This window comes from Chiloscyllium punctatum, chromosome 17 (genome assembly GCF_047496795.1).
Source record: "Chiloscyllium punctatum isolate Juve2018m chromosome 17, sChiPun1.3, whole genome shotgun sequence".
Classification (NCBI taxonomy): Eukaryota; Metazoa; Chordata; class Chondrichthyes; order Orectolobiformes; family Hemiscylliidae; genus Chiloscyllium; species Chiloscyllium punctatum.
In genome coordinates, this window is record NC_092755.1 from 71,434,485 (window position 1) to 71,453,201 (window position 18,717).

Consider the following 18,717-nt stretch of genomic DNA (forward strand, 5'->3'; position numbering starts at 1 on the left):
CATCAATCTATTTTCCATCCTTAAAACTTTGTTCGATGCCATCAACAGTGCTATCACATTGCACTTATCAGTAACTTGAATACTGAAGCCTGACTTGGGTTCTGTTCGGACCACTCTACTCCAAACCTCAGTATAGTTTTGGTTATTTTTGCAGCTACTTTTACATTCTCACTAACCTGTTTGTTAGACAATGCAGTCATGGTAGTATTGCCTTCTATTTATGTTCACATATATGGTATTTGGACTTGTCAAGTAATGGAAATAAAAGTATTTTGTATTGTTTGGATCACATAGCCCTCGGGGAGACAAATTCCCATCTTCAAATTGAGGATGCTATCCATTGTGATTAATGGCACAGACTTTGAATAGATCTAGCAATTCCAGACCAAGCATCCGCAAGGCACTTTGGGTGATTAGCACCAGGAGAATTATAATCAAATGTAACCTGTAACATCAGGGCCTGGCATATCCCCCACTCTGCCATTGCCATCAAGTCAAGCAGTTCAATGCACAGTGCAAAAGAACAAGCCAGGAGCAACACTTACGAAAGCTGAAAATGAGGTGTCAGCCTGATGAAGCTAAACACTGGACCTGTGTGCCAAACAGCATGTTGGTGATCAATGACAACGCTGGGTCAAAATCCTGCAACTTTCACCGTAATGGCATTTTGGATCTACCTACACCACATGACTGCAGTAGTTCAAGAAATCAGCTCAACACCACCTTCTCAAGGGCAATAAGGAATGGGCAATAACTCCTGGCTCAGCCAGTGATTTCAACATACCATGAATGACTCCAAAGACATAGCTAAGTGATTCTGCAAGCATTGGATCAGATCTAAGCTTGCAGTCTTGCCATACCCAGAAATGATTGGCGATCAGCAATTAATGAAATCACTGGATGAGGAGGCCCCACACAAGTCCCCATGTTCAATGATGGGGTGGGTTTATTAGTGCAAAAGCCAAAAATGAAGCATTTTCAACAATCAATCTCAGTCCCCTCCTGATATCCCCAGCATCAAAGATGCCAGTCATCAGGCAATTCAATTTGCTGACCTGTTATCGAGAGCTTACTGAAGCAACAGGAAACTGTAAAGTTTATGGGTCCTGACGACATTCCAGCAATAGTACCCTAACTGGGGAGGAATGGAGAATAGAGAGTGCAAGACCAATCCAGGAGCTGAGTTACAGCCAACATGGGAGCAGAGCATGCGTGGGCCAAGTGCCAGAAGCGAGTTGCAGCTAGATCCTGCATGGGCCGGGCTGGAACCAGAGTCACAGCAGGAGCAGAGTGTGCATGGGCCAAGTTGGAGGCCAAGTCACGGCTGAAGGAGGAGCAGACCGTGCATGGGCAAGGTGCTGGAAGCAGGTCATGGCAGGAGCAGAGTGTGCGCGGGCCGGGCTGGAAAGCGAGTCACAGCAGAAGCAGAGTGTGTGCGGGCCGGGTGCCGGAAGCTGAGTCATGGCAGGAGCAGAGTGTGTGCAGGCCGGGCTGGAAGGCGAGTCATGGCCAGAGCAGGAGCAGAGTGTGTGCGGGCCGAGGGCCGGAAGCTGAATCACGGCCGGAGCAGGAGCAGAGTGTGTGCGGGGCAGGCTGGAAGCAAGTCACGTCCGGAGCAGGAGCAGAGCACACACAGGCCGAGTCCCGGAAGCAGGTCACAGCTGGAGTGGGAGCAGAATGTGAACAGGCCAAGCTGGAGCTGAATTGCACCTGGAGTGAGAACAGAACATGCACAGGCTGAGCTGGGAGCCGAGTCATGGCCAGGGTGGGAGCTGCACGGTTGCAGGCCGAGCTGGGAGCCATGTTGCAGCGGGGGCAGAGTGTTTGTGGGCTGAGCTGGGAGCGGAGCTTGTGTGGGCTGAGCTGGGAGCAGAGTGTGTGTGGGCTGAGCTGGGAGCAGAGTGTGTGTGGGCTGAGCTGGGAGCAGAGTGTGTGTGGGCTGAGCTGGGAGCAGAGTGTGTGTGGGCTGAGCTGGGAGCAGAGCGTGTGTGGGCTGAGCTGGGAGCAGAATGTGTGTATGGGCTGACCTGGGAGCAGAGAGTATATGGGCTGAGCTGGGAGCAGTGTGTGTGGGCTGAGCTGAGAGCAGAGTGTATGTGGGCTGACCTGGGAGCAGAGCGTGTATGGGCTGACCTGGGAGCAGAGAGTATATGGGCTGACCTGGGAGCAGAGAGTATATGGGCTGACCTGGGAGCAGAGAGTATATGGGCTGAGCTGGGAGCAGAGCGTATGTGGGCTGAGCTGGGAGCAATGTGTGTGGGCTGAGCTGAGAGCAGAGTGTGTGTGGGCTGACCTGGGAGCAGAGTGTGTGTGGGCTGAGTTGGGAGCTGAGCTGGGAGCAGAGCATGTGTGAGCTGACCTGGGAGCAGAGTGTGTGTGTGTGTGTGTGTGTGTGTGTGTGTGTGTGGGCTGACCTGGGAGCAGAGCGTGTATGGGCTGAGCTGGGCGCAGAGCGTGTGGGCTGAGCTGGGAACAGAGCGTGTGGGCTGAGCTGGGAACAGAGCGTGTGTGGGCTGAGCTGGGAACAGAGCGTGTGTGGGCTGAGCTGGGAGCAGAGCGTGTGTGGGCTGAGCTGGGAGCAGAGCGTGTGTGGGCTGACCTGGGAGCAGAGCGTGTGTGGGCTGACCTGGGAGCAGAGCGTGTGTGGGCTGACCTGGGAGCAGAGCGTATGTGGGCTGACCTGGGAGCAGAGCGTGTGTGGACTGAGCTGGGAACAGAGCGTGTGTTGGCTGACCTGGGAGCAGAGCGTGTGTGGGCTGACCTGGGAGCAGAGTCATGGCTGGTGGGGGAGCAGCCAGCGCGAGAACAGAGCAAGCCCAAGTCAGCTGGAGGGGTTTGGGAGGTGCAAGTCCTGGACAGAGGCCAGAACATGAATGCAGCACTGGCTCATGTTACCTCATGTTCTGAAGCCTAGTGAGCACTGACTCAGTGACAAAGGACTGTAACTCGAGTATTTAAATTATACTTTTTATTCTCATTCTTGACTTTTTAATGGACTGTATTACCATGCTGGTCTTTTTTACCCCATTCAGTTCTTTAACAACACTTAAAATATCTATACCTCTGCGCCTATACCTAAAATGGCGCTGAGAGGTGAAATTACAAACTTTTTACTGCATTCATTCGAGTGCACATGACAGTGAAGTCAATTCTATTCTAGTACTGTAGACTTATGCTGCAGAATTGCTGTGTCTCTAGCCAACCCATTCAGTACAACTAAAGTATTGGTGTCTACCTGACAATCTAAAGAGTTGCTGAGGTATGTACTGTAAACAATGAAAAAGGTCAAACTCACCTATCTGATCAGCTCTCCATCGGTCTAGCCTAGGTTGTTTGTAAAGAGATGTAAGGGTCATCAACAGTGCCATCACGCACTATTAATCTGCTGCCACTCGGTTTGGATTCTGCCAGAGGTACTCAGTTTGTGATATCATTACAGCCTTGGTCAAAACATGAACAAAAGGGCTGAACTCTAGGGATGAAGTGAGAGGCTATGCTTTTGTTATCAAGGCTATATTTGACCAAATATGGTAGGAAGGAGCCCTAGCAAAACTGGAGTCAATGGGAATCAATCCTCTGATTCTGTGTCATACCTTGCACAAAAAAAGATGGTTGTAGTTATTGAAGGTCAGTCATCTTCACTCCAGGCCACCTGTGCAGGTTTTCCTCAATGTTCTAGGCCCAACCATCTTCAGCTGTTTCCCCAATTACCTTCTCACCATTATAATGTCAGAAGTGGGGATGTTGACAGATGATTGCACAATGTTCAGCACCATTCGTGACTTCTCAGATACTGAGCAGTCCATGTCCAAACAAGGAAAAACCTGAAAAATATCCAGGTTTGGGCTGAAAAGTGGCAAATAACATTTGTGTAACACAAGTGCCAGGCAATGACCATCTCCAACAAGTGAATCTGACCAAGTACCCTTGACATTCAACGACATTGCCATTATTGAATCCCCTGCTGTCAACATCTTGGAGATTGCCATTGACCAGAAACTATTCGGATTAGCTATTTACATAACTGTTAGATATCATATTTTCAATGAGAATCCAAGTCGTGGGGCGAATTCAGGTGACCTTTATTTGCGATTTAAAGCTCAGATAGAGCATACCGCAAAAAGGCAATAAAGGCACACAAAAAAAGCATCTTAACTTATACAACTTAAAATCAGTGTGCACACGTCCCCATTTGATTATTATTAGTCAGCAGAGCCAGGTTGTCCATCTGTAACTGGCTCTCAGCTTGCTAATCACCAAGATGGACAGACTTTCTTATCTTTCTGCACCATGTTAATTGCCAATTAATTAGATCAGGAAGTTTTAAATTTCTCATTACATGGAATACAAAAGATGCAATGATAAGGCTGGGGGTGGGGGGAGTTTTTACTGTATGAAACTGGTTTGAATTTTTTAGTGTGTTTTTAATATATTTTAAATTGATTAAATAATTCAAAAGAAACGACTAATTCTGCAAACTTGTTAGCTGCTATGTATAATGCTGCTATTGTTATCAAATGTTACGTGTTATCATCCAAGTCCTTGCAAGAATGATTGTACATTCAGCAACCTTGAGAAATTTTACTGTCAGCATTATTGGCAGCCCTAGTAGCCATTTTGTGCTACTCGTTTATGGGCAGCCCTAACACATATCGTGGTGACAAGAGGTCAAGGGCTAAGTAACTCACCTGACTCTTCAAAGTCAGTCCACCATCTACAAGGAACAAGTCAGGAGTGTAATGGAATAGTCCCCCTTTGCTTGGGTGAGTGCTGCTCCAACAACACTCGAGAAGCTTGACAATGTCCCGAATAAGAAGCCTGCTTGATTGGCATTACATCCATAAATGTTCACTCTCTCTATCACTGACACACAGTAGAACCAACTTTTACAATCTTGAAGATGCACTGCAAAGATTCATAAAGGCTCATTAGAGAGCACTTTCCAAACCCACGACTACTATCATCTAGAAGGACATGTCAGCAGATGCATGTGAATGCCATAAACTGCAGTTTCCCTCTAAGTCACTCATCATCCTGATTTGGAACTATATTGCAATTCCTTCAGTTGGAGCAAAGTCCTAGAACTCCCTTCCTAATAGCCCTGCAGGTGTACTTACAGCAAGTGGACAGCAATAATTTAAGAAGATAGGTCATCATGAGCTTCACCAAGGTAAAAACAATGACTGCAGATGCTGGAAACCAGATTTTGGATTAGTGGTGCTGAAAGAGCACAGCAGTTCAGGCAGCATCCGAGGAGCAGTGGGACTAGGGATGAGCAATAAATTTTGTGAGAAGATTTGTAGCTCGGGTGCTCGTTGTTGTGGTTCTGTTCGCCGAGCTGGGAATTTGTGTTGCAGACGTTTCATCCCTTATTTAGGTGACATCCTCAGTGCTTGGGAACCTCCTGTGAAGCGCTTCTGTGATGTTTCCTCCGGCATTTATAGTGGTTTGACTCTGCCGCTTCCGGTTGTCAGTTCGAGCTGTCCGCTGCAGTGGCCGGTATATTGAGTCCAAGTCGATGTGTTTGTTGCTAGAATCTGTGGATGAGTGCCATACCTCTAGGAATTCCCTGGCTGTTCTCTGTTTGGCTTGCCCTATAATGGTAGTGTTGTCCCAGTCGAATTCATGTTGCTTGTCATCTGTGTGTGTGGCTACTAAGGATAGCTGGTCGTGTCGTTTTGTGGCGAGTTGGTGTTCATGGATACGGATCGTTAGCTGTCTTCCTGTTTGTCCTATGTAGTGTTTTGTGCAGTCCTTGCATGGGATTTTGTACACTACATTGGTTTTGCTCATGTTGGGTATCAGGTCCTTTGTCCTGGTGAGTTGTTGTCTGAGAGTGGCTGTTGGTTTGTGTGCTATTATGAGTCCTAGTGTTCGTAGTAGTCTGGCTGTCAGTTCAGAAATGTTCTTGATGTATGGTAACGTGGCTAGTCCTTTGGGTTGTGGCATGTCCTCAGAGAACAGAGAACAGCCAGGGAATTCCTAGAGGCATGGCACTCATCCACAGATTCTACCAACAAACACATCGACCTGGACCCAATATACCGGCCACTGCAGCGGACAGCTGGAACTGACAACCGGAAGCAGCAGAGACAAACCACTATAAATGCCGGAAGAAACAACACAGAAGCGCTTCACAGGAGGCTCCCAAGCACTGAGGATGTCACCTAGACAGGGAACGAAAAGTCTGCAACACAAATTCCCAGCTCGGCGAACAAGCCACAAAAATGAGCAATAAATACTGGCCCAGCCAGCGACACTCACATTCCAAGAAGGGGTAATGAAGAAAATCACGTTCATTTGGAAGTAATTCATTACCTAAGTGACTTCTAGTTTTCTGACTTAGCTGAATGTTCTTTTGTTGACAGGTTTGAAACTATTATGACTTCTTTGCAGTCTTTCTGTCATACCGTCCCTTGTAGCCTCCCTCCCTCTCGCTCGCTCTAACCCCCCAAGAGCCTCCTTCCTACCTTGCAACCTCACTTTCTCTCCCACACCCTCCTTTTCATCCTCCATCTGTTTCTTGCACCACTCCACCACTGCAGTCTCCCAGTCTCTCCTAAACCCCAACTCTTGCAGCTTGCCCCTCTTTCTCAGCCCTGTGAAGCTTACCTCTCTCTCCCAGCCTTTTTTTGCAGCTTCCACCTTTCCCCCAACCATCTTGTTTCCCATCCTTCCCCAATCCCATTGTGACACCTTGTCTCTCCTTAGCAACAGATGTAGCCTCCCTCTTTCAGTGATCATGAAATCTGAGAGAGAGCAAACAGGATGCTGCAAGTGATGGCTCCCTTCCTGGTCCCTTGGCAAAACAATGGCTGTTTCCTGGACTTTGCCTGCCCTCTGCTCTCAGAAGCCACTGATCTAGATGCCTGGAGACAGGCTTTGTTTTGGTCTTCTTCCCTCAGACCTCAAGCCCTGTTCCTCATTCTCAGCACCACAACTCCCACCTCCAGACATCAGCCTCCCCACACTTGCCACACTGTCAGGATTCTATTCTTCTTCATTCTTCCCCACCTTCCGCCCTGGGCCTTATTTCCCCAGCCCACAAAACAACTCCACCTGCACTAACCCCTGGCAACTGCTGGCACTAACTAATCTAGGTACCTGCTCCATTCATAGGTTTAGTATAAATGTCTATCAGCAGCAAGCCTGGGAGAGAACCAGCCTAAAATTGAAGAAGTGTCTCCTCACTATTTCCTTCCATTCAAATGACAGGAGTGACTTTTCTCCTATTTGTTCTAATCAATGGGGGATATTCCAGGATGATTTAGGTCCTTTGGAGTAGACTTACCCACTGCCTCCATTAGTTTAACTGTTAGTTAGAGCGTAGATTTAAAAAAACCTGAGTTCAAGAGGTACAATGACAGTGGTAACAAGGCAACATTTTACCAAGTTTAGAATCAAGGACCCCAGTTAAAGCTATGCCAATCAGGGTTCAATGGAAAACTCTTAACTGGTTTGGAGTCATACATAGGACCAAGGGAATTTAGTGCCACGTATGACGTTTGTATTTAGATTAGATTAGATTACTTACAGTATGGAAACAGACCCTTTGGCCCAACAAGTCCACACCAACCTGCCGAAGTGCAACCCACCCAGACTCATTCCCCTACATTTACCCCTGCACCTAACACTACAGGCACTTTAGCATGGCCAATTCACCTAACCTGCACATTTTTGGACTGTGGGAGGAAACTGGAGCACCCGGAGGAAACCCATGCAGACACGGGGAGAATGTGCAAACTCCACACAGTCAGTCGCCTGAGGCGGGAATTTCTTAGAACCCAATCACCTCAGCTCCAGGACAACATGACAGGAGTAATATCTTGTGCCCAACCACCTTATATTGCTTCATCAATTACCTTGCCTCAATTATTATTTTGGAAGTGGAGATTTTGCTGATGATTGCGCGGTCCTCAGCTAATGAAGCACAACGTGTCCACATATAGCAAGTCATGGACAACATTTGAGCTTGGATTGATAAGTGGCAAGTAATGATCATCTTACACAAGTGTCAAGCAGTACTCGTATCCAACAAGAAAAGGTTGAATTATCTCTTAACTTTTGATAGCTTCCATTGTTTAATCCTCCATTTTCAGCATTATGTTTGGCAATGGGGATATGGTTCAGCACTGACCAGAGACGTTGCTGAACCAGCCACAGAAATATTGTGTTGACTAAAGCTGGTTAGAAGATAGGAATTCTGCAGAGACTGCTTCCCTTTCTTACTCCTCAAATATTTCCAACACCTGTAAAGCAAATGTCAAGAGCTTGATGGTGCAGGGTTCATAAACTTTTGTGACCCAATTTTCTGTCATGAAAGTAATTACCTAATTAGGAATGTTATTTTTGTTTTACATTATTTGAAACTTACTGGTGCAAACCAATATATCTGTCAGGATAGGGAATTATCTTCAACAAAAAGAGTAAAAGGTGAAGTTGCCATAGTCCTAGCAGACCATAAGGCTGCTAGTACACAAGAGAGAGAGATGACTGGTGGTGGTTTAACCTGAGGGTTACCACATTCTCAGGCGAGGTTGAGAATGAAGGTCTATCATGGTAACCTCATCAGGTGCGATGAATTCATTCCATGCGTTATATTGCAAACCAGCTGCCTAGGTAACTGATCCCCTCAACCACGCGATGTAATTAATCAGAGCAAAAAAAAAATGCACGTGAAAGGTCAGTCCATAAAGGGAAATGGTTAGTCAAAAGCCAGGAAATTAAACAAGAAGCTGAAAATAACATTCAGAAAATAGACCTGAAAGGAAATGTGAACCGAAAAGCAGGGAAACAGAAAACTAAAACCCGCAGAAGTTAATAAATGATGGAAAAACGAAAGTCTGAAATGAGAAATGGTTTACCAAAAAGCAGAAAAATGATAAAACAAAGTACACAGTAAATGAATGTCCTGAGATTTTCTTGATATTTTATAATCTGAAAGATGTTTTGATGCACAAATGTAATCAAAGCAATTTATTGATACATTCTTTGCATTAGTAGACATAGCCTTAACACTTGATAGAATTTAAGTTTTATTTTTATTTTATCTTTCTTGCCTGTAGCAAATATATACAAAGTAGTGGCCACGTATGTATTCTGAACGATATTGCCGAATTTAAATCATCTTCACAAGTTTCCGAGTTAATCAATGAACAGAAATTTGAAGCAGTAATGACAATCCATCTCTACAAAGGAGGAAGATTACTGTTAGGTAAGGTAAATGTATTTTTGAAATAGATCTGAGATGAGGGAATTTGGTCGAAAAGAATTGAAAAAAATCACTGAGTGATAAAACGGTTATTATGTATAAACACCAATCATATTCAATAATGGAAAAGTAAATTTGTTTGAGTTTAATCTAAAAGAAGTAGATATTGCAAAAGCAAGTCAAAAGTAAACAAGGCTACATTAATATATCTAATCCTCCTCATGCCATTTTTTCAAGGTGCAGTGTTTGAACTCAGACTTGCTCTTTTTCATAGTTCATGTATTTAACTAATTTTGTCCCAATAATAGTTACTGTTATCAGCTTCTTAATATACTGACCAAATCATCTAGCTCAATGGAAAATTTCTGCTTATCAACCTTCTCTGAAATAAGAGCAGGTCTACATTAAAAAATGCAAAGTCTATTGAACGTAGAGCAGTGGCTGAACCTGGACTTAATTTATGAATTGGCAGCAAAGCAGTGTTAACATGTTTTATGATATTTACATCAATTCTGATAACTTGAATGTACATACAGTACATATGTTGTGAATATGTAAGTATGGTTCCATCCGGATTAGGCCACACTCGTTCTTGTGTATGTACAACATGTTATATTGTTCACAGAATCACAGTTATTATGATGCAGTAGGAGGCCATTTGGCCCACTCTGCTTGCACTAACTCTATTCTTCACTACTTATCTCCTGCCTTATCCCCATACCCCTGCACACTATTACTATCCAAATAACCATCCAATGCCCCCCTTGAATGTCTGAACTGAACCATTTCCAGGCAGTCCATTTCATACCTTAACAGTTTGCAGTATTGGGTAATGTGTTGGAGTCACAACACATTTTCTTCATTTGCACAGCACTTCAAATGTGTACCCTCTTGTTCTTGTTTCATTTACAAGTAGAAACAACTTCACCCTATCTACTCAGCTCCAGCCAACTTATGAGTTTGAAAACCTCAATCAAATCTTACCTCAGTATTCTGCTGTCCAGGAGGAGCAGTCCTAACTTCTATAGGTTTCTAATGTTTTGAACCATTCTTGTAAATCATTTCTTTCTCTATCCAATGCATTTGCCTCTTTTCTATAATATTGCACTCACAACTTGTACACAGTATTCCAGCTGAGTTCTAACAAGTGTCTTATTCAAGTTCAACATCACCTCTTTGCTGTCTTACTCTATGCCCTTATTAATAAAGCTGAGAACACTATATGCTTTATTTACTGTTCTTTCCATGTGTCCTACAAGCTTCAGTGGACTGTGTACATATACATACATCCTCTCCATTACTTTTGGAATTGTATCTCCTATTTTTTATTTTGTTTCAGTGTTCAACAAAACAAAACGCAAAATGGAATAAATTTTGAGAACTTTTAACAAAGGCCTAGAGGAAGAAATTCTAAATGATATATTTCTGAGCGAGTTTTGAGAAGATTTGAAGCTCAGTTTGAAGTTCTCAATGTAGGTTTGTTCGCTGAGCTGGAAGGTTCATTTCCAGACATTTCATTACCCAACTAGGTAACATCTTCAGTGGGCCTCAAACGAAGCACTGCTGATGATTCCTGCTTTCTATTTATATGTTTGGGTTTTTTTGGGTGGTGATGTCATTTCCTGTGGTGAAATCACTTCCTGGTCTTTTTCTCAGGGGGTGGTAGATGAGCTCTAACTCGATGTCTAACTCTACCACCCCCGAGAAAAAGAACAGGAAGTGACTTCACTATAGGAAATGACATCACCACCGGAAATGACATCACCGTCCCAAAGAAACCCGAACATATAAATAGAAAGCAGGAAGTTTCAGCAGTACTTTGCCTGAGGCCCACTGAAGATGTTACCTAGTAGGGTGACAAGATGTCTGGAAATGAACCTTCCAGCTCAGTGAGCAATCCTACATCCAGAAATATTTCTGAGCTAAAGAACATTTTTTTTCTCTGAAAACTCGGTTATTAATGTATACATGGGCAGCATGGTGACTCAGTGGTTAGCACTGCTGCCTCACAGCGCCAGGGACCTGGGTTCAATTCCAGCCATGGGTGACTGTCTGTGTGGGTTTTTTCCGGGTGCTCCAGATTCTTCCCACAGTCTAAAGATGTGCAGGTTTGGTGAAGTAGCCATGCTAAATTGCCCATAGTGTTCTGGGATTTTTAGGTTAGGTGCATTAATCAGGAGAAATGTAAAGTAATAGGGTAAGGGAATGGGTCTGGGTGGGATACTATTTGGAGGGTTGGTGTGGAATTGTTGAACCAAATGGCCTGTTTCCACGCTGTAGGAATTCTATGATTCTATGATGAAATGAAGGCAATTGCATTTGATTTTCTTTTCTAAATTTATCAAACAGTACATCATACAGTTAACAGTAAACAGAAAGCAGCAGTTTGCCAAAAAAAAACACTATATACAGGGGAAAGGGCAGCAAAGCCAAACCGCAAACCCCATCGTTCAAATAGTTTTCAGAGAGATAAGGACAAAACTCAAATCCCACTTCCATTCATCACAAAGATAACAATAAGAAACACAGACAAGACAGTGCAATCAAATGTGAAACAGGGCAGAGAACACAGACCCAATATAACTGAACAAAGACACGTGACATCAGTCCACACCACATACTGTTCAGACTGTCCTTGGCTAACATTCCTGCAGGACAGTCAGCTTTCCTGTCTCTGGCCACGCTGCGTACTGACCAACCCTCCCCAGGCCTGCTATCCTTCAGGCTGGTCATCGACACCCCAGCTCTCAGTCACTCCACATACTGACCGGACTACCCCAGGCAGCTTTCCTACGAGCTTGTTGTTGGCCTGTCGGTGTCAGGCCGCCCTGCGTACTGACTGACCCTCCCCAGCTTGCTTTCCTCCAGGATGGACGTCAGCCATTGGCTCCCAGTTACCCCACGTACTAGCCAAGCCACCCCGACCTGCTTTCCTACAGTCAGGCTGTCAGCCTTCCAGAAACCGGCCACCCCGCATACTGACTGACCCTTTCTCCTGGCCAGCATTCCTATGGACCGGCCATCGCCTGTCCGGCTCCCAGCCTCCATGCGTACTGACTGGTCCTTCCCCGGTCGACCTTCCCACAGGCTGACAATTGCATTTGATTGGTAAGGCCTGTATAAACCGGCTGTAAGGCTAACTGACTTCAATGTATGTTTGTAACCAGGAATGTACCAATTGGAATTCTTAGTGTTTTATTCTGCAAATAATGGGGAATATTTTCATGTTTTCATATTTAGTGATCCAGGGAGCAGTGTAATGCAGTTTTGAGCCGGTTTGTTTTCAGAATATCAGCTTTTGCCTTGTTACGGAAGGAACAGGTTACCTGTACCTGATAATGATATAGGCCTGTTCAAGCAGACTGGTTCTCTTTGTTTTGTGGAAGATATAGAGAATCTGGAAAAAATTCCGACACTGGGTTAATTCCTATCTTATGTGAAAGGCCCATGGAGCTGGATATTTTCAATTTAGGAATAAGGTAGGTTGTGTGGATAATTGATTGAAGCATATGAAATACTAAACGGACTAGACTGTGGACATTTGGTCAGATTATTTGGATTAGGTAAATTATTGAAAATGAGGAGATCCATAACAATGGATCAAATAATTACATAATTACATAACAATGGAATCAGGTTAGGTGCTCAATAATCTCTTTTTCGAACAGCCAAGTTTCTGGTATTGAGACTGGCTTCAATGCAATGAGGGGTATGTCAATAAGGGACTATTTAGTCTGAGGTACAGGCAGATGTTTCTGTGGCCAGCAGCAAAAATCAGAATGATGTGTTGCTTCCCTGGTGCCAGGATCAAGGATGTCTCAGAGAGAGTGCAGAATGTTCTCAATGGGGAGAGGAGCCAGCAGGAGGTCATTGTACACATTGGAACCAATGAAATAGGAAGGGAAAAGGTTCAGATTCTGAAGGGAGAATACAGAGAGTTAGGCAGGAATTTAAAAAGAAGGTCCTCGTGAGTAGTAATATCTGGTTTACTCCCGGTGCTACGAGCTAGTGAGGGTAGGAATAGAAGGATAGAGCAGATGAATGCATGGCTGAGGAGCTGGTGTATAGGGGAGGGATTCACATTTTTGGATCATTGGAATCTCTTCTGGGGTAGAAGTGACCTGAAGGATGGATTGCACCTGGCAGGGAGATTTGCTAGGGCTGCTCAGGAGGATTTTAAACTAGTAAGATGGCGGGGGTGGGGGTGCGGTAGGGGGATTTAAGTTGTGGTGGTGATGGGACCCACGGAAATACTGAGGGATCAGTCTGAAACTGATAACAGTTGAGAACAGAAGCGAGCCAAACAATCAGGGCAGGCAGGGATAAAGCAGAGAACAAGGCAGGACTGATGAATTAAATTGCATTTATTTCAATGCAAGGGGCCTAACAAGGAAGGCAGATGAACTCAGGGACTGGGATATCGTAGCAATTACAGAAACATGGCTCAGAGATGAACAGGACAGGCAGCTTAATGTTCCAGGATACAAATGCTATAGGCAAGATAGAAAGGGAGGCAAAAGAGGAGGGGGAGGAGTGGCGTTTTTGATAAGGGATAGTATTACAGCTGTACTGAGGGAGGATATTCCTGGAAATACATCCAGGGAAGTTATTTGGGTGGAACTGAGAAATAAGAAAGGGATGATCACTTTATTGGGACTGTATTATAGACCCTCTAATAGTCACTGGAAAATTGAGAAACAAATTTGTAAGGAGATCTCAGTTATCTGTAAGAATAACAGGGTGGTTATGGTAGAGGATTTTAACTTTCCAAACATAGACTGGGTTTGCCATAGTGTTAAGGGTTTAGACAGAGAGGAATTTGTTAAGTGTGTACAAGAACATTTCCTGATTCAGTATGTGGATGTACCTGCTAGAGAAAGTGCAAAACCTGACCTACTCTTAGGAAATAAGGCAGGGCAGGTGACTGAGGGTAAAACTATTAATTTTAAAATAGTGATGGAAAAAGATAGACCAGATTGAAAAGTTGAAGTTCTAAATTGGAGAAAGGCCAATTTTGAGGGTATTAGGCAAGAACTTTCAAAAGCTGATTTAGGGCAGATGCTCGCAGGTAAAGGGACGGCTAGAAAATGCAAAGCCTTCAGAAATGAGATGAGAGTGCAGAGACAGTATATTCCTGTCAGGGTGAATGGAAAGGCTGGTAGATACAGAGAATGCTGGATGACTAAAGAAATTGAGGATTTGGTTAAGGAAAAGAAGGAAGCATATGTAAGGTATAGACAGGATAGATTGAGTGAATCCTTAGAAGAGTATAAAGGCAGTTGGAGTATACTTAAGATGGAAATGAGGAAGGCAAAAAGGGGACATGAGATAGCTTTGGCAAATAGAGTTAAGGAGAATCCAAAAGGTTTTTACAAATACATTAAGAACAAAAGAGTAACTAGGGAGAGACTAAAGCCCTAAAGATCAGCAAAGCAGCCTTTGTGTGAAGCCCAGGAGAGCAGTGTTTACTGTAGAAAAGGACATGGAGGATACAGAATGTAGGGAAAGAGATGGTAGCATCTTGAAAAGTGTCCATATTACAGAGGAGGAAGTTCTGAATGTTTTGAAACGCATAAAAGTGGATAAATCCCCAGGACCTGATCAGTTGTACCCTAGAACTCTGTGGGCCTCAATAGTCACAGGTGGGGTGCCGGAAGATTGGAGGTTGGCTAATGTGCTGCTACTATTTAAGAAAGCTGGAAGGCACAAGCCAGGGAACTGTAGACCAGTGAGCCTGACGTCGGTAGTGGGCAAGTTGTTAGAGGGAATCCTGAGGGACAGGATGTACATGTATTGGGAAAGGCAAGGACTGATTAGGGATAGTCAGCATGGCTTTGTGTGTGAAGAATCATGTCTCACAAACTTGATTGAGTTTTTTGAAGAAGTAACAAAGAAGATTGAGGGCAAAGCAGTAGATGTGATCTATATGGACTTCAGTAAGGCGTTCAACATAGGTCCCCATGGGATACTGGTTAGCAAGGTTGGATCTCATTGAATAAAGGGAGAACTAGCCATTTGGATACAGAACTGGCTCTAAGGTAGAAGGCAGAGGGTGGTGAGGGAGCGTTGTTCTTCAGACTGGAGGCCTGTGACCAGTGGAATGCCACTAGGATCAGCACTGGGTCCACTACTTTTCGTCATTTATATAAATTATTTGGATGCGAGCACAAGAGGCATGGTTCGTAAGTTTGCAGATGACACCACAATTGGAGGTGTAGTGGACGGCGAAGAAGGTTACCTGAGATTACAACGGGATCTTGATCAGATGGGCCAATGGGCTGAGGAGTGGCAGATGGAGTTTAATTTAAATAAATGTGAGGTGCTGCATTTTGGAAAATCTTAGCAGGACTTATACACTTAATTAGATTAGATTCCCTCCAGTGTGGAAACAGGCCCTTCGGTCCAACCAGTCCACATCGACCCTGCAAAGAGTAACCCACCCAAACCCACCTTCCTCTGACTAATGCACCTAACACAATGGGCAATTTGCCATGGCCAATTCACCTGACCTGCACATCTTTGGACTGTGGGAAGAAACTGGAGCACCCGGAGGAAACCCACGCAGAGAATGTGCAAACTGCACACAGACAGTTGCCCAAGGCTGGGATCGAACCTGGGATTATGGTGCTGTGAGGCAGCAGCACTAACCACTGAGCCACCAAGGTTCTAGGGAGTAATGCTTAAAAGTAGAGTCACAGGCAGATAGGATAGTTGAAGAAGGCGTTTGGTAAGCTTTCCTTTATTGATCAGAGTATTGAGTACAGGAGTTGGGAGGTCATGTGGCGGCTGTACAGGAGATTGGTTAGCCCACTATTGGAATATTGTGTGCAATTCTGGTGTCCTTCCTATCAAAAGGATGTTGTGAAACTCAAAAGGGTTCAAAAAAAAATTTACAAGGATGTCAGCAGGGTTGGAGGATTTGAGTTATAGGGAGAGGTCGAATAGGCTGGGGCTGTTTTCCCTGGAGCATCAGAGGCTGAGGGGTGACCTTATAGAGTTTTATAGAATCATGAGGGGCACGGATCGGGTAAATAGACAAGATCTTTTTTGGGGTGGGGGAGTCCAGAACTAGAGGGCATAGGTTTAGGGTGAGAGGGGAAAGATATAAAAGAGACCTAAGGGGCAACCTTTTCACACAGAGGATGGTGCATGCGTGGAATGGGCTGCCAGAGGAAGTAGTGGAGGCTGGTACAATTGCAACATTTAAAAGGCATCTGGATGGGTAAATGAATAGGAAGGCTTTGGAAGGATATGGGCCGGGTGCTGGCAGGTGGGACTAAATTGGATTGGGATATCTGGTCGGCATGGACAAGTTGGACAGACGGTTCTGTTTCCATACTATACATCTCTATGACTGTAAGTGATTAATTGACCTTTTGGCATATTATTCAGATTCTTGTAGTATCTGAAGATTTGCTCCAAAAAGGGAGTATCATTTGTAGGAACTGGAGAGATATATCCTGTGGCAGTTGTCTCCTGGCAATCATGTTGTCATCAATTAGGCTGGATTTTTTTTTAAGGCTTTCTCTTCCTCTCACAGGAAATTGCTGGTGAGGGAAATATGGTGGTCAAGACTCCACTACAATCCCTCTGCTATATTTGGAAGAAAGATTGAAATTATGTTCTAGTGAATTTAAAAAAATTGTAGCCATTGTCCATTCTTTTGAATAATGACTTTATATTTATATGATTCTAATTATGCCCCATTTTGGGATGACCAGAACAGGAATGCTTTAAGCAATCATTTTACAGATTAATCATCATTATTTGCTGCATAAAACACAGAATGCCATTTACCTCTTTAGTACCTGTGTTCTCATCTTTCAAAGATCTTTGTACCAAATTACCTGGGGTGAAGACCTGTTACAGCAAGATAACAGGATTTTCTAACTTCATCAGAGCTCCAGTAATTTCTTTATGTCCCACTGCTTTTCTTCACTTGTTCTGCCATGTACACAGATCAAGAAACCTCAATTTGATCAATAATGTGATAATCTTATATATGCCAGCTTCATGGCATATTTTCTTTTCCTTCTAAGTTAAGTATGGAGTATTCACAGTTTTCAAAAATGGTTATTTTCCTTGCTGCTCCTCCTCCTTTTCCTACTTCCCCCTTTCTTTTCTCCCATTATCTCTCTCCCTTTCTATTTCAACCCCTTCCTCCTCACGCTATTCCTCTCATCTTGAAATGGTGTCAAAGTGAATAATGTTTATCAATGTAAGCAACTGAAATCAGCTTTTCACTTTTTGTATATTCTGATATAGAGAAGTAAGTCAGTTGTTGAAGGAAATGATAATTGCAGATATGTAAAGATACCAATTCTTTTAGACAGTAATGTTCCATATGGAGTTATATTTGGTGGAACAGACATCAATGAAGATATCCAAGATGAAAAGAAGTGTGAAGTCATGGAGACTGTACTGCAGAAATCTAGGTAACAGCAAGCATGTATCTTATTTTCTCCTGTGGTGGAGGGAATTGGGGACAACTGTTTAACTATTGCATCAATAAATCTGAAATAATAGCAGTAAGATGGCCTACAGAACTGTAGTGTAAATTTTATTTTGTCATTTGGGAGTCAGTCTTGAATGCTTCTTTGTTCCTGCATGTACATATATGATGATCATGCTTCTTTGCGCTCAGAGTGAATAACAGTGCCACTAGAGAGCCAAACATTTCCCATTTTACATAATCAGTGATGGTGTCAAGTTTTCCCAAGCCAGGAATTGCATGTCTAGCTGCATAGGACTCTGTCCGAACAACTTACTCAATTGCGTTCCCAGTTACAAATGAATCTTCCAAGCTTTTAGCCACCCCTTCTGAATGAACACAGCAAACTTAACCAGAAATTGTACCAAACCAAGAATCTAGTGAAAATTAGAAACTTGAAGATATTATTAATGAAGTAATAGAGTACAAATTAATGAGACTTAAAGTTGACAGATCTGGGCCTGATGAGCCATTTTGTAAGGTTTTATGAGAGATAGCTCAGAGATAATGTATGCTGGAAGTATCCCCATGGATTGGCAGACAGCAAACGTAATCTAATTTGAAAGAAAGGAGGGAAAAAGAACCAAGCCTGTTACATTAGTAATTAAGAAGGTGTTAAATTAACTATTAAGAGCATGGTAAAAGAGCACTTAGAGAATTAAAATAAGCAGAACCAGCATGAATTCATGGAAAGGAAATCACATTTAAAAACATCTGATAGAGACCTTTCAAGTTGAAATGAGCAGCATAGAAGAGGGGAAACAAATGGATGTGGAGCATTTGGATTTTCAAAAAACATTTTACAAAAAACTAGCATATGTCTGATCAGCTAAATGGCAACTTTCAGGATCATAATGGATCAATGGCATGTAATAAGATGCCAGTAAAGTGGTTATTACACAAAACGGCAACTAATTTATTTGACAATAATACACTCGCATGGATTAAGGATCGTTTAGTGGTTGGAAAACAGAACAGGAAAAATAAGTCATTTTCAGGTTGTAACTAGGAGAGT

The 18,717-nt window shown here is 43.6% G+C and overlaps 1 protein-coding gene across 2 annotated transcripts in view; it reads left to right on the forward strand.

The window, feature by feature from the left end:
* Positions 1 to 18,717, forward strand: part of glt1d1 (glycosyltransferase 1 domain containing 1) — a 99,058-nt gene that overhangs the window by 5,515 nt on the left and 74,826 nt on the right. For both annotated transcript variants that reach the window (XM_072587402.1, XM_072587403.1), the window contains exons 2-3: positions 9,066 to 9,214; positions 17,541 to 17,646. In XM_072587402.1, the coding sequence (XP_072443503.1) occupies positions 9,066 to 9,214; positions 17,541 to 17,646 (255 nt within the window). The remainder of the gene's footprint in view (positions 1 to 9,065; positions 9,215 to 17,540; positions 17,647 to 18,717) is intronic.